This window comes from Telmatherina bonti (assembly GCF_933228915.1).
Source record: "Telmatherina bonti genome assembly, chromosome: 4".
Taxonomy (NCBI): domain Eukaryota; kingdom Metazoa; phylum Chordata; class Actinopteri; order Atheriniformes; family Telmatherinidae; genus Telmatherina; species Telmatherina bonti.
In genome coordinates this window covers 31,587,359-31,602,769 of record NC_136622.1, presented here as the reverse complement: position 1 = coordinate 31,602,769, position 15,411 = coordinate 31,587,359, and the positions used below count along the sequence as shown (strand labels likewise).

Genomic DNA, 15,411 nt, shown 5'->3' with positions numbered 1-15,411 from the left:
TGAACAAACCTTATAAAGAAGGGGCATCCTGTCTCATTCACTCACTGAAAACTCTTGTATGACACGGGGAGTTTGATCTGATATATTAAGGATATTTATTTACATATATACAGCAAGGTCACAAATGCAGAGGGACAGAAACGCAGAGAGCCGGGCAAAAAAGCCCCTTCTTCTCCCTGGGTCTCCCCTTTAGAGAAGTTCCATACCCCTCCCTTTTTCCTTTCTCTCTCTCTCTCTCTCTCCCACACACTCAGTCCAACGTACCACTGAAGTACACACTTTTCCCGGACAGACCTTTCCACAATCATCTCATGACACTGGAATGTGTTTGAGCGGCCAGCAGCCTGCTTTCCACTCTAAACCAGATTCATAAGGATTTTGTGTAAAAGTTCAATCCTAACCTTTAGACTATTTTCTGCCATCTGACCTCAAATGATCAAAGATAGATAGATAGATAGATAGATAGATAGATAGATAGATAGATAGATAGATAGATAGATAGATAGATAGATAGATAGATAGATAGTAGTAGGGGTGGGAAAATTTAATTAAAAAAATTGAATATCTGGATTTTTTGCTTCAAAGTTTTTAAAATCGATATGATTTTTTTTCTTCGAATAAGTAAAAGTAATCCATGATAAAAAAAAATAAAAAAAAATTTGTCTTTTTTTTTGTTTTATCTTTTTACTTGTCTTCTTGGCATTATAACAGCAGAATGGTCTGAATACTGTGTTTTTTTCCCCCCACTGAAATAAAGAAAAATGACGAGCAAAAAAAACCAAAACATTTTGTACATTTTTTTTGTTATTAATCTACAAAAATCAGTAACATCGAAGAATTGTGAGAATCGCAATTTAAATCGGATCGGCATCCAAAAAATCGTAAACGAATCGAATCGGGACAAAAACATATTGTCACAGCCCTAACAGATAGATAGATAGTAAGAGTCTTCTTATCCTAATTTGCAGTTTAATGCCATGACTTGAACCGAGCACACAGATGTGTAAAGTGATGACAGTTCATTCAAGTACGGCACAGAATGAGAATGGAACAGAAAAAAGATGGTTCTTTGCCATCATGATGCTCAGAATCTCAGGGTGATTTCACACTCAGCAGACTCCTCTATGAAACAAAAATATATTTGTTATAAGATCAAGACGACAGCTGACTCATGACATGTTATTGAGACGTTGATGTTGTTGTTGTGGTAAATAAACTGCTTTGTTAGCTTTCCTTTCACCAGGATCTGAGGTGCAGGTTGTGCATCCAGACACTGAAAACAATCCAGCACCTATCGGCAGGGTGTAAGACACTGGCAGGAAGAGAAAACATGGAAGACCCTAGTGGCAGCACTGATGTCTTGCTCTGGTTCTTGGGGTTTTGGATGTTTCCCTGCTTCAACACATTTTAAATGAAATGGCTCAGTACTGCAGTATTCTGCAGTATTCTGCAGTACTGATTTGTTTCAGGTGATTGGCTGCAGAAAACATCCAAAACCTGCAGGCAGACAGCAAATCATCTAATCTGGATCATCTGTGCTGAATGTATCTTAAAGATTCCAAAGAGGGCAACATCTCCCATCTGGTGGAAAACGAGAGACACCTGTGAGACTTCCAGATACACACCAACAAATCGGTAATGGCCAACCAACCGGACATTGTGATCATAATGAGCAGCAGCGGAAGGACAAGAGACTGGGTAAATACCACAGACTCAGGGATTAGCTAGAGAAAGCATGGAGGGTGAAACCTGGAAAGTGGCTCCAACAAATACCTGGACAAACATCAGACCTCTTAGTCTAGAAGAGTGTAATTACACCTGAATACTAAAAAGAAGCAAACTAAGATAACTCTTCTTTTTATGGAGATGCTAAGTATGATTTCCTGAAATGACAGCTGTAGTGTTTTCCATCACTACACTACACAGATAACAACCCGGTTATTTAACATGAAAGGAAATGAATCAAAGATGCAAAGCATGGAGGACTTGTAACTTCAGCTTCTGTGTGCAAACAAAACAAGTCATTTGAATTCCCAAAATAGTGTCCCAACATGTTAGTCAGGAAAACACTGCCTTGGGCTCCAGACCTGCACTGACGAAGTTATTTTCAGATGCTGTCAAAATCAGAAACATCCAGTCTTGAACTGATGCAGAAAAACTGGTCCATGCATTTGTCACCACTGGGCTCAACTATTTTAGTTTCCTGTTATCAAGATGTCCACGTAGCTCCCTGCAAAGCTGCAGCTGATCCATAGTGCTGAGAAAGAACTATCAGGAACTGATAGGAAAGATTAGATTTCTCCAGTTTTCAGCTTCTCTTTAAGCTCTTTCCTGTAAATGTGAGGCCAAAAATGAGCTTCTTTATTTCTAAAACAGCTCAGTTCAGTCTCAGCTTCTGAGGTTCCTAAACAAGGAGAGCTTGTAGACGTCAGGTTGGCCTACTAGCTCTTAATTTAGCCTTTATAGGATGAAAAAATGTAATAAAAGTCAAATTTCTTTAATTTGAGGTCTTTATTGATCCCTTTGGGAAAATAAAATAAAAAAAATACTTCTTTTTTTAGGATATTTACCATGTGATATGTCAAAATTATTAGAGTGTAATCTGCTTTCTGGTATTTTTTAGAGGACAGAAAACAAATATAAGACTGTGTTCAACCAGAGTTTGAGGAACATTTTTAAAGTAAAGTGATGCCAAATGTCTCAGAATCTGTGTCTATTAAATACGTCATGCTCAACGGGACTAAAATGCAGAAACTGTAAAAAAAAAAAAAAAAAAAAAAAAAAAAAAAGAAACTTTGAAGCCGGGCCACCTCATCATTCCTGTCTTTTGCATTTATATTACAACAATAATTTTTCTGGAGGTACTTCTGTTTGAGCTGCATCTTTGACAACAGACACATAAAGCTCATGGTTTTGCACACATCTTTTCTTTGAAGGGGGAAGTGAAACCAGATGTCGCACATCTGCCAGTTCATTATTTGCTGATTATACAATCCACTGATCATATTTTACTGTGGTCTTAAACATCCGTTTCTACATGCATGCAGATAAAAAGAAAAAACACCTTTGTGGTGAAGTTTACTGCTCTGAACAAACTGTATGCTGTGCAAAATTAGCTCATAATTAAAATAAACATACATTTGAGAAAACAGACTTTTATTTGTGCACTCTGTACAGCCACTCAGGCAAAGTCTCCTGAGTCAAAAACACTTTTTAGAATTTTCTCTACAAATTTGCATCTTAGAGGATATTTAATTTACTTAAATATTTCCCTAACATAGCTAACGCTGTTTTGTATTTCATCCTCTGTATTTAAGGATGTTTTATCGATCTCCACGTAATAATTCAATATATTTTTAACTTACATTTTATTTGCCGTAACTGGAACTGAACACACAGACGTGTAGAGAGATGACAATTAAAGTACGGCACAGAATGAGAAAACAACGCATTAAAGATGCTCTTTGTCATCATGATGTTAGGAACCTCGGGTCATTTTACACTCAGCAGACTCCTCTGAAACACAAAATGTTCATCAGACACTTCAGAGGCTGTCACATGTGCTCTTAAAACACTTGTGCGTGTGTTTTGGCATTCATAAATAAGGGTATATAAGACACATCCTTTGCAGGATGTTTGCCTTTCTTCACAATCGTAGAAACACGCACCTTATGAAAAGTTTTTTTTTTTTTTCCTATTTGAATGTCTTTGTTTCTTTTCTCATCTCAGTAAGAAATCACGCAGTTCATCTCGTCGGCCAGTTCGTCCTCGAAGCGGGAAAGAGTCTGACTGGTTCCGCGCGCTATCAAGTCGGCAGCGGCGCTCTCCATCTCATCCAGGCTCATGTGGCAAGCTTCAGCTATCTCCCGCTTGGCAAAATTCACAAACTTTGGGTCTCTGGCGTACATCCCGAGACCCTCGGAGATCAAGATCTGTTGTTGGCAGAAATAAAGGAGAAGAGTGAGGATGTCAGGCTGCATATGTTTGCAAATACGCTAAGAAAACCATGAAAGTGAGCTTTAAAACTTATCAGGAACAAAAGACCGGCAGCAAATGGTTCTTAGATGTAAACAGAATAATCTTTTAGTAAAGACTCACCGACTCGACCAGGCTGTCTGCGCTGCCTTTGTTTACGAAGCCTTGGTTGACTGAGGGTGGCATCCTCACGCTGGTGAAGGTCCTCGTCTGACCGGGGTACCAGCCCGGACGCCTTCCTGCTGGAAGGCTGGCAGAGCCGTCGCTCCACAGCGGCTGACTGGTACCCGTCGCTTCATCCACCAGAATCATGGGAGTGTAGATGAGCTTGCCCCTGCGCCCTGAGGGGGCGATTATTCCCGGGACGGGAGTGGTGCCAGCTGCTGCGGTGTTCAGCCAGGTGGAGGAGGACATGGAAGATGCACTGCTGGGCCGCGAGTCCAGGCTTTGCTGGGTCTGACAGGGCAGAGCAAAAAAGATGAAGGCCATGGAAGCAAGATGAGAAACATTAACACTTAGAGTGTGTGTTTGCCGCTGTTTTACCTGCAGACGGGATCTGGTTGGAGACGTGTTTCCGTAATAGTTTCCAGGGATGGGGAGGTTGTCCACGCTGCTCTGCGGCCTCAGACACTGGAAGTTAAAGGCAGGCTTATGACCTGGAACAGTAAACAGGCAGACGTTACAGGAGTGGGCAGATTTGAGATGGCTACATCAACTAACGGCAGGCATTGTGGGTCAAAAGTAAACTCCTGTTTATGTGAAGATTGTGTTAAAATGGGAGGATAGATGTGAAAAAAGCAGCTGTAACACAATAGTTTGGCTGTAGGCAGGGCCGGATTAAAAGTGCACAGGCCCGCTGGGCCCGGAGTGTTCCAGGGGCCCCCTTCCCCACCGCAACATTGTAAAAAATCCTGAATGATACACTGTGAAACGACATTTCTCACATCTCTCAGCCAATGATACAAATAGCAACACACTATTGATAGTGGTGTAACTATCTGGCTTTTATGTACATTTTGTTTCATGTCCAAACTGCTGGTGTTTGTCCTACGTGGGCTCCCAGTGGGCGTGGCCTGTGCCCATAATTCCCATTGGATCATCCGGCCTTGGCTGCAGGTCTTTAGTTTTTTGCTAATCTGGCTTTGAATGTTTGGTTTTGACTTCAATCCAATCAATAAATTATTTGTAAGAATTTGAACTAATATGAGGACCATTAGACAGTAAATCTGGGTAAGGTTAGTAAATATATTCCTCTCTGCGGTCATATGAGAGCTAATGTGAAGCTGATGAAATGTATGGTAAATAAATCACCAGACTCATACCAAACATTAACTTTTGTAACTTTGTTAAAAACTGTCAATTAACGGTCAAAAAGTGATCTTCATCCAAGCAACTAGTTCTTGTGGGTTTACACTATGCCATCAGCGTTTGCTCGTCACCTTTTGGTATGGCAGGAAGTAGCCGCCTCCTGACAAACTGGGTCCCGCCGTTCTCATTGTAACCGCTGACAGTGCTGCCGTTTTCATTGCAGCCGCTCACCGCACTCCCGTTACCGTTAGCACTGATGACGCTGCCGTTTTCATGGTATCCTGCGTACCCGTTGCTGTTATATTCATTTGTCGTGTAAGGAGTGGGACTCTCTGTAACACTCCCTCCATTCAGGTTGTTGTCAGCGTAACCGTTGCCAACGAAGCCATTGGTATCGTGAGCATCGTAGGGTATTTCTCCTATGCTGCTGGTTCGGTCCAGGCTCTGGCTGTTGTAGCCAGTCTCCGTGGGAACAGGAGATGTAGCGTCTGGAAATACATACCTGCAAGATTGAGGAAAAAGAGAGCAAAATTTGTCTATAAGATCCAGATTTTTTTTATACATATATTTGCTTTAAATGAAGCACAGCATGTGCTGCAACTCTATTCTTTCTTACTGGTCTACTGATGCAACACTTGCAGCGTCCACTTCACTGCTGTAAAACTGCTCAGCCAGTTCGTCTGCAGCGGCATTGACTGCTTCCTGAGCGACAACCTCTTCTTCCACTGATATTTCCGGGGGAGGAGGAAGAGGCGATTCACTGATGGAGTCCATCCTGTTTGTCGGTAATAAGAGACATGAAACGTAAATTCATTGTGACATCTGATTTTAGGACATATTTATAGATTTAACGGCAACACACTACCTGATGGGCAGTGGTTCAGATCTCACAGGCTGCTCTGTTACGATGCTGACACCAGCCAGCTCTGATCCCGGCCTCTCGTGCTCCTGTAAGCCCGCCACCTGCTTGGTGATCACGCCCCCGTTGGTGATCTTAGGCTCTGGTTCAATGATCACAGCCGTCTGTTCCACCAGCATGTCTATGGGAGGCATTGGCGTGCTGGCAGGCGTGGGGTTTGCTGAAGTTCCAGCTTCACTGTCGAATAGCTCATCACCAGTCATCTCTCCCTCGGTGGCGTCTTCTTCTTCCAGGTCACAGGCCATGGCCAGACGCATCTCTGGAGCCAGGTCCTGCAGTGTGCGTAGTCCTTGCTATAAAACACACATTTAGTTGCAGACATTTGTAAGTCATTCTGTGAAAAAAGCCCTCTCTCACAAATTTAGCTGTTTTTCATGTACTGAGTCTCCAAAATCTGCATTTAACCAGCTTCAGATAAAAGCTGAAATTTCCCCTTTAATGCAGCGTAAAACAAGAAATACCGCAGTTTTTTGTTTTTTTTAAAATAAGAAATTAAACAAGATTTTCAGTTTATCTCCCGTGTTGGCAAACAATTAAAGTGTACCGGGAGTATAACAAATGAAACTACAGAAAAGTCCATTTTTTAAATCAGCACAAATATCTTGTGTTTTTGTTGCTCTTTTTCTGAGAAATCTCTCAACCCCACTACTGAAACGGTATCTCCCATAAAAACAATGGTGCGATCCAGATGAACATGTATACCAGGAAGTATTTTAGTCAACCAGATACGTGAGCTATCTTTTTTTCTAAATATACTGTAGTCATTTCACTGGTGATATTTTAATTGACTCATCGACTCAACACTGAAACATGCAAATAAGATTCCAAACTATTATTTATCGAAAATGTTTTTCTTTAGACTATAAAACTATTCTGAACCTCCTGTTTGCTGCGTGCTCGCTCTCTGGTATTCAGTCTGACCAGCAGCTGTCATTTTAAACAGACATCTCATCACACTCAACACCGTTACATATTTAATTGTAACTGGATGTGGGATTACGACGAGGCTGTGATGTTAATGCTTTAGTTGTTATTAGATCATGTAAGTACTCTTACACTTAAAGTACTTCAGGAGTAGTAAACGTGATTTTACAACATCTAGATGATGGAAACTTAATATAACTAAATATGTCTGCCTCCTCCTCCCCCTCCTCCTCCTGTCCCAAGTGTGCAGACAAACTAAAGTGGCTATTTTATCTTAGTTTTGTATGGTTTTATTTTTTAATAGTTTTTATTTTAGCTCAACATCTTTTGTTGGAAGTCCACTTTTAGAGAACATCATTTTATGTGTTTGCGTATATGTTGTTTACGTGTGTTTATGTGTGACTTGTGGGTTTGCGGTCTAGAGGTTTTATGATTTCAGATTTTTTTTTGTTGGTTTTTTATGTTTTTAACGTAAAGTAGAACTAACGTATTGTAGAACTGGTAGAAGTGCTGTCAGTATTGATGTATGCTCACTGGGCTTTCTGGTAAAAGATTCCTGTACACATTCTGCAGTAAAAGTGAAATGTGGAGTTGAACTGGACCAGAACAGGATTACGGCATCATCACCTCACATTGTAAAGAGTTTAATGCTAAGTCAGTTTGAAGCATCCCACATAATCCTGCATCAGTTCTTCCTTCTATTAGTATAAAAACAATGTTCACATAACGATGAAGAAATGTTTTTTGGTCAATGTCATGTTTTTGTTGATGTTTACTGGCCCAGTGAGGTCAGTGGGTTTGCTGGTAACATTCCTGAGAGATTTTGATGCTCAGGATGTGATCCCATCCGCCTTTTGCTTCGGGATGACAGCAGCTCATTCATAACGCTGTTCTCTTTCTCTCCATCTAAAAGGAGCTCTTGTGGATTCACATCATATGTTTAAGTGTACTGGGTTAAGTTTATCCGTCCAAGAAACCAGTCTGAGCAAACACGTTTTACTTTATTTACTTTACATCATTTGAATGAGGCGGCATGGATTGATGAACAGGCAAAACTGCGCTAAATATGCCGGATTTAGCTAAATGCCAATTTCCATCCATAGTCCTATGACAGAAAACACTCAACACTGTCAATATGCATGAAACTGCCAATAAATAAAGTAACTGGGATGTTAAATAAGGTAAAAATCTCTCGGATTTGTTTATGTCTTATGTTTATTATGTGCCTCTACAAAAGCTTTTTTTATGTCTGAATGCAAATGCAAGCATAAACCCAATGAAGCAAACTCACCTGCAGAGCTGCTGCCTTGTCCTTCTTCTTGGATTTCCTCTCCCTCTCTTTCCTCTTTCGGAACTTTTTAAAGTAGTCCTGAATCAAGAAGCTTGCGTAAAACTTTCCACAAGTCACTTCATCGCCTGAGGAACAAATAGAAAACAAAATGTTCACATTCTGACTCAAAAAACCTCATGTGATAAGGTTTATTTTAATGAATAATGCCAAAGTTATTTCTCTTCACATCTCTTTTAATCTTTAGACTGATTCAGTCTTTGCTTATCCTCACAGCGTCGTAATTTTGTGATTTACCTCTAGGGGGCGGAATGATCTCATCAATGAGTTTAGGCTTTGTGCGCTTCCAGAGCTTCTTAATTATAATCTTCAGCTCTTCATTCTGCTGATCAATGGGGCCTGACAGGGTCACAAACAAGAAGCGTCAGTGAAGACGGCAGATTCACAACCGAGCCTCATGTACATGTATCAGCCTCTGGGTCTAACCTTCAGTCTTGATTTTGAGTGAGGTTCGAACGAGAGCAAACAGAGTAGCATTGAAGGTGACTGTCCCATCAGGGTGCAGCGGGACGTTCATGGCAACCAGCCTCTGAGAGGACAAGATGAAACAGAACATGGCAGATCTGATTATCCCTGCTGCTCAAATTCAAGTCTGCATCGCTGCCAGTTTTGCTTCCTCACTTTGCAAGCAACACGATGAGGGCACAGCTTTCCAAAGCCAAGAGGCGGCTGGATCCTGCGCAACATAGTGACCACGTCGATGTGCTTGATGCGACCGCTGCAAGATGCAAACACACAACCGATGAGACTGATTAATTCATCTTGGAAATGGTGAGAGGGGGAGTTATCAGGGTAGAAAATACAGAAACACAGAAAAACAAGCCATACGTGGCCTCTGGGTCGTAGTCGGACCAAACTCGCTTGAACTCGTCCAGGTGGTGAGTGCCGAGCACCGTCCAGTCTCTTGTGAGATATTCAAAGTTGTCCATGATGACAGCAATGAACAAGTTGATAATCTGACAGGAAAAGGAAAGAAATTCCTTTGATTTGTGGGAAACAAGTTACTTTACATACATGCACAATCTCTAGATCTCATGGATTTCTTAAAAGAAAGTGTACAAAAGTACACTAGCAGTGGAAAATAATGTCATATCAGTGTTTGGGCACAAATGCAAAAAAGTTCAAAGGAATCCATGGAGCAAGGAGGGAGGAGTGATCATATTTCTTCAAGTACACTCTGTCATGTGAGTACAGAAAGATGGTGCAGGTTGCAGGTTTGCTGCTCTATTTTTGCTTCCAGTTGCATTTCAGTGGTTCTGCTGAGGGTCAGAGACCACACACAGGGTGATGGATGGCAGCTGTCCACGCGGGGAGAAAGTGCACATGAAATGTAGGACACACAAACAGACTGACTAAACCTGAACCTGGATGCTGTTGTAAATTTATCTTCAAACCCAGTATGTACATGATCCGTCTGAAGTGCACGCCTTTATCATGTGATGATGACGATGTTACCAGTAATCTTAAACAGGTAGATTTTTCCTCCTGAATTTCCTTTTATTTTCCATCATGAGCAACAACATAAAAGTATCGGGGTTCCACTTGAGGCCTGTTGGCCAGTTTTCATAAAGTCACCTTCATTTGACCCATTTAATGTCTTTAAATAGCAACAGACTTCCTTTGACCAAAATATTTGTACCGCTTTATATCTTGTAATGTCTATAAATCCATCCATTTTCTGCCGCTTATCCGGGGTCGGGTCTAGGCAGCAGCCTAAGCAGGAAAGCTCAGACTTCCCTCTCTCCAGTCACATTTGCCAACTCTGCAGGGGGGATCCCAAGGCGTTCCACTGCCAGCCGGGAGATATAATCCCTCCAGCGTGTCCTGGGTCTTCCCCGGGGTCTCCTCCTGCAGGGAGATGTCCAGGAGGCATCTTAACCAGATGCCAGAGCCAGCTCAACTGGTTCCTTTTGATGTGGAGGAGAAGTGGCTCCCAGATGACCGAGCTTCTCATCCTATCGCTAACGGAGCAACTCATTTCAGCCGCCTGTATGCGAGATCTCGTTCTTCGCAATCTACCCACAGCTCATGACCATAGGTGAGGGTTGGGACATAGATCGACTGGTAAATCAAGAGCTTTGCATTACTGCAGACCGATCTGTTTGTCGATCTCACGCTTCATCCTTCCCTCACCCATAAGCAAGACCTGAGATACTTGAACTCCTTCGCTTGGGGTAGGACCTCCATTTCATGTGGAAAAAATCGTTTGGGTTAATAAAATCCATGCATGGGGGTGTAAAAGAGCAGGAAGTTAGCGTCGGGATTACTGCTGTTGCAGCTCTATCCTCCCTACTTTCATCTGACTTGGACTCAGTTTGACCAGACAGCCTGTAAAAGACAAGTTTGAATGAACTAATCTGAGTGATTAAAAGAGAAGCGATCAGAGTTAATCCTCACCAGATAAGCACAGAGCATAAAGAAGCTGATGAAGTAGATGTAGGCCAAATTGCTACCACAGGTGAACTCCTCGCCGGGCTCTGTGTCAGATTCTGGGTCACAGCGTCTGCCAGGCAGAGCCGCCAGCATGATCTCCTGCCACTGCTCACCCGTGGCACACCTTCAACAAGACAGAGCAGTGTTCCTTCTTACCTTCTACCACAAAGTTAACCTTTTCAGTCTCACATTAAAGCCAAAGTGTGTGTTTTATTTCCCTGGATTTCATAGTGCTTGAGGAATAAAATAGTTTGATGAGGTGTGTTTTGAGTAAAAATGGTCACCTGAAGAGGACAAGAACTGCCATGAAGAAAGTCTGGAAGTTGCAGTTTCTGTTGATGTGCGTGTTGTCATCAATAGCCACTTTCCCAAACATCTAAAAATAAAACAGGAGGTGCACTTGGTCAGTAACACAGACTTTAAAGTACATGACGCATAAAGGTGGAGTATGTAAAATTTTCAATATTTAAAAAAAAAAAAAAAAAATCACTAATAAAATAACTACAATCATAATTAGATAGTTTGTTGGTTTTTTTTTTTTTTTTTTTTTAACATTTTGGGTTCCAGTCTGTCCATATTTGATGTGTTGTTAAATTACAAGTTTAATTAATGACAAAGACCCTTCTTAAATGTTTGCCTACCAGTAAAAAAAAGTGCTTTTTGTCCTTTGTCATTAATTAAACTTGTAATTTAATCAAAGATGGACAGACTGGAACCTACATGTTAAAAAAAAAACTATCTAATTATGATTGTTGTTATTTTATTAGTTAGTTTTTTTTTTAAATATTGAAAATCTTACACACTCCACCTTTAACAGACATTAAATAGAGAAGAAGGTCTGACCTGCATGCCGATCACAGCGTAGATGAAAAAGATCATCGCGATGAGGAGGCCGACGTAAGGCAAGGCCTGAGCAGATTAATAACACGTTTATGAGAAAACTGGCATGACTAAAAAGATTGTTTTCAACACTCGGTATCAGAAGGACTCGCTGACCTGCAGGGACTTGACGAAAGTCCAGAGGAGAGTTCGAATGCCTTCTCCTTTACTGAGCAGTTTCACCAACCTCAGCACTCTGAACAAACGGAAGAACGTGATGGAAACTTTTCCATGCTCTCCTTTCCCTCCACCCTGGAACCAAAACATGTCGCGGTTAATACAGACTGATATTATCTGACAGTAATGGATAACTCTATGATTAAAAAAAAGTGGCAATTGGAAGGGGAATGGAAAATATCTCAATTCTATTAGGCAATGAAATCCCTCAGTGTTGGTGCTCATCGCTCACCTCCCCGTGGCCGCCTCCTCCCTGCGTCATTAATTCAGGCAGTTAGCAGCAGACAGAGATGCAAGAGAAAGGAAATTGAAAAGCTATTAAGTGCAAATGGTTTCACCTTAGGAGTCGGACATCTGTCAAATCACAATATTAAAAATGATATTCCAGTAATTCTGCAACAAATCTCTCTGGTACTTTTGCTTTTGATTAGGATTTTTAAGGAAACACTTGTGCATTTTATGTCATGCTGTTTGAGGTTAAATCTAAGATACTGTCATGTTGACAAAGATTTGTGTGTGAGCTGCAAATGTTGCAAGTTTCTGTTCATTTATGTCAGCACAGAGCATTAAAGATGAGACATGAAATTTAGTTTTTTTCTTAAATATTGCAAATATGATATTTTTGCAACCTGAGACTTTAAGTTTTCATCAATTGTGCAGTATAATACCTCTGATGGTACAAAGCCTCTTTTCTCTTTAATATGTTTATTCATTTAATTTTATCTTTTTTTTCTTCCTTATTTGTCACTTTTTTGTGTCTACATATAATTCACTCCTTTATTTGTATGTGTGTAATCTCATTTTATTAGATTTCTTCCTGCTCTTAGCAATACGGTTGGAAATTAGCATCTTTTGCAATAATCCAGCATGTTTACGACATTCATTCATGAACCTCCACTATTCCAAATAAATAAACAAATGAAATTAAATGTTTCATATAATATTTTTCTCCTCACATGTAGCATGTTGGCAAAATTTAAATGTGGCATTTCATTTTCACAAATTACATGAAAAAAACAGTGACACACCAATAGATACATTGTATACTTGTAAAAATTTGGACTCCCTAGATGCTATCTTTAGCTCATAAATGGGACCCAAGACCTAACGGTTTTTCATAGACATATAATAAAGAAACAATCCCATATCATTGTTAAACCTCCAAAAAGCTAAGATAGCAGGATTTTAGTCTCCTTAACCATGTAAATCCAAAAGTACCATGTTTGACACACACAGTTTCTGAGACTTTGAATCACCTTATTGTAAAAATCTTGCTGAAAATCCTGTTCCTGCCTCTTAGATAGCAGGAAGCAGAAGATTACAATGTAATAATTTTGACATTTTACTTTGTAAAAAAAGGCAATTATCCCCCCAAAATAGCTAATTTTGTTAAAGGGCCAAATAAAGATCTCATATTAAAACGAATGGACTTTTCTTACTATTTTTTTTAATGGGTTGAACCTTAAAGGGTAAAGAGACGTGTGTGTGTACATTCCTGTCTTCCTGCATAACATATGCAAATATGTTCCTTTTCTTGATTCTGAAAATAAACTTACGCTGAACTCAGACACAGCGATGTCCAACACGCTCCCCACCACAATCAATGCATCGAATGAATTCCAAGGATCGATAAAATAATGCTGTACAGAAGAAAAAAATAACCATGAAGTCAACAAGACACAGTGGAGAAGCTGTGGTGTGTGTGTGTGTGTGTGTGTGTGTGTGTGTGTGTGTGTGTGTGGCTGTCAGAGGGAAACCTCACATGAGCTCGCAGAGCCATCAGCTTGATTATCATCTCGATAGTAAAAACCACAGTGAAGATCATGTTGAGGATGTCCATGATGGAGGTGAAGAGTTTGGACTGTTCGTAGTGCTGAAGACAAGATGATGTAAAGATCATCAGAACGGTGAAGGAAGATGAATATTTAGGTATCTTACGAGAGATTTAAGTGAGATCGTACCTGAACAGCCAGAGTAAGAGTGTTTCCCAGGATAAGCACAAACATGATGTACTCAAACTGGCTGGAATTTATGATTTTCCAGAACTTGAGCTGGGATGGGTTTTTGGGAATGTAAATCTTGATGGGTTGAGCTTTCAGTGCGTAATACACACACTGACGCTGAGGTTGGGTGAAAGACAGAAAACAGTGCTCAGTCTGAAGCCCGAACTGAAAACACAAACCTACGTCGTCTCCAGCAACTCACCTGATTTTTGTTGAGTTCGCAGTTTTTGAACTCGGCCTCTCCTTGCTCCCGAAATGTGATGATGACAAAACCTACAAAGATGTTCATCATGAAGAAGGCGATGATGATGATGTAGATGATGAAAAAGATGGAGATTTCAACTCGGTTGTTGTAAATGGGGCCTCGGTTTATGGCGTGGGCGTCCACTGCGCGGTACAAAAGCCTTTACAGATAAAAAAATAAGAAACAGAAAGGCGAGGATGTGATTTAAATCATATAGAAGCTGAAAAAGTGATTATATTTCAGATTTTATTCAGGTGAAATGGGACAAAAGAATAGAGAAAATCTAAGAAATATTATTATATCATATGATATTATCTTACGTTACGTTACATTACGTTACATTACGTTACGTTACATTACGTTACATTACATTACATTACATTATATATTATATTATATTATATTATATTATATTATATTATATTATATTATATTATATTATATTATACTACATTACATTATATTATATTTTGCTGCAATGAACTGGGGAGCTGTCCAGGGTGTACCATAAAGACGCCCTAAAGACTGCTGGGATAGACTCCAGCTTCCCCATAACCCTTCATTGGATTAAGCGGAATGGATATTATATTATATTATATTATATTATATTATATTATATTATGTTATGTTATGTTATGTTATGTTATGTTATGTTATGTTATGTTATGTTATGTTATGTTATGTTATACAAACATTAAAAATAATTTATATTTAATGGAAAAATATATTAATTAAAAATATAGACATAAATAAATAAGGAAATAAATTAAAATGTTTTAAACTATTTTTACAGTCTTGTCATTTGTCTTTATATTTCCTTCTTTATATATTCATTTGAATATTATTTAATTTATTGGGATTAATGAATAATTAAACCAATCTATTATAAGATGGGAACAAATCATTGTTGGGTTTATTGTTTTTTTTGTTGTTTTTTTCCATGAAGTTGTGAACAAAGCAGCGATTACTGTGACTCCGCCTGACACTGTACACCCTCATCCCAAGTAGAAATCCTCTTAATGACATAATACAGTTCAGTTTAGCTCATTTCGAGGCAGTTTCATACATTATGACTAGAGCACTGAACATGTATTAATCCATATAAATAAAAATAGTCCTGATTGACTGTACTTTGTGCTCCTGTGTTAGTAATGCTCTGCAAAGCTGAGCCCACTCATTGAAGGAATTACTGATCCATTTG

At 39.8% G+C, this 15,411-nt stretch overlaps 1 protein-coding gene across 1 annotated transcript in view; it reads right to left on the bottom strand.

Moving 5' to 3' along the window:
* Window positions 1-3,725: 3,725 nt before the first annotated feature.
* LOC306754549 (voltage-dependent L-type calcium channel subunit alpha-1D-like) overlaps window positions 3,726-15,411 on the bottom strand; it is a gene marked incomplete at both ends in the record, with an annotated part of 27,212 nt that continues 15,526 nt past the window's right edge. The window contains 20 exons of the mRNA XM_079238567.1: window positions 3,726-3,932; window positions 4,099-4,431; window positions 4,519-4,631; window positions 5,415-5,785; window positions 5,900-6,058; window positions 6,149-6,495; window positions 8,418-8,542; window positions 8,712-8,813; window positions 8,901-9,003; window positions 9,096-9,192; window positions 9,303-9,430; window positions 10,872-11,031; window positions 11,192-11,283; window positions 11,751-11,816; window positions 11,904-12,038; window positions 12,196-12,216; window positions 13,520-13,603; window positions 13,726-13,836; window positions 13,925-14,083; window positions 14,169-14,370. Of these exons, the coding sequence (XP_079094693.1) occupies window positions 3,726-3,932; window positions 4,099-4,431; window positions 4,519-4,631; window positions 5,415-5,785; window positions 5,900-6,058; window positions 6,149-6,495; window positions 8,418-8,542; window positions 8,712-8,813; window positions 8,901-9,003; window positions 9,096-9,192; window positions 9,303-9,430; window positions 10,872-11,031; window positions 11,192-11,283; window positions 11,751-11,816; window positions 11,904-12,038; window positions 12,196-12,216; window positions 13,520-13,603; window positions 13,726-13,836; window positions 13,925-14,083; window positions 14,169-14,370 (3,115 nt within the window). The remainder of the gene's footprint in view (window positions 3,933-4,098; window positions 4,432-4,518; window positions 4,632-5,414; window positions 5,786-5,899; window positions 6,059-6,148; window positions 6,496-8,417; window positions 8,543-8,711; window positions 8,814-8,900; window positions 9,004-9,095; window positions 9,193-9,302; window positions 9,431-10,871; window positions 11,032-11,191; window positions 11,284-11,750; window positions 11,817-11,903; window positions 12,039-12,195; window positions 12,217-13,519; window positions 13,604-13,725; window positions 13,837-13,924; window positions 14,084-14,168; window positions 14,371-15,411) is intronic.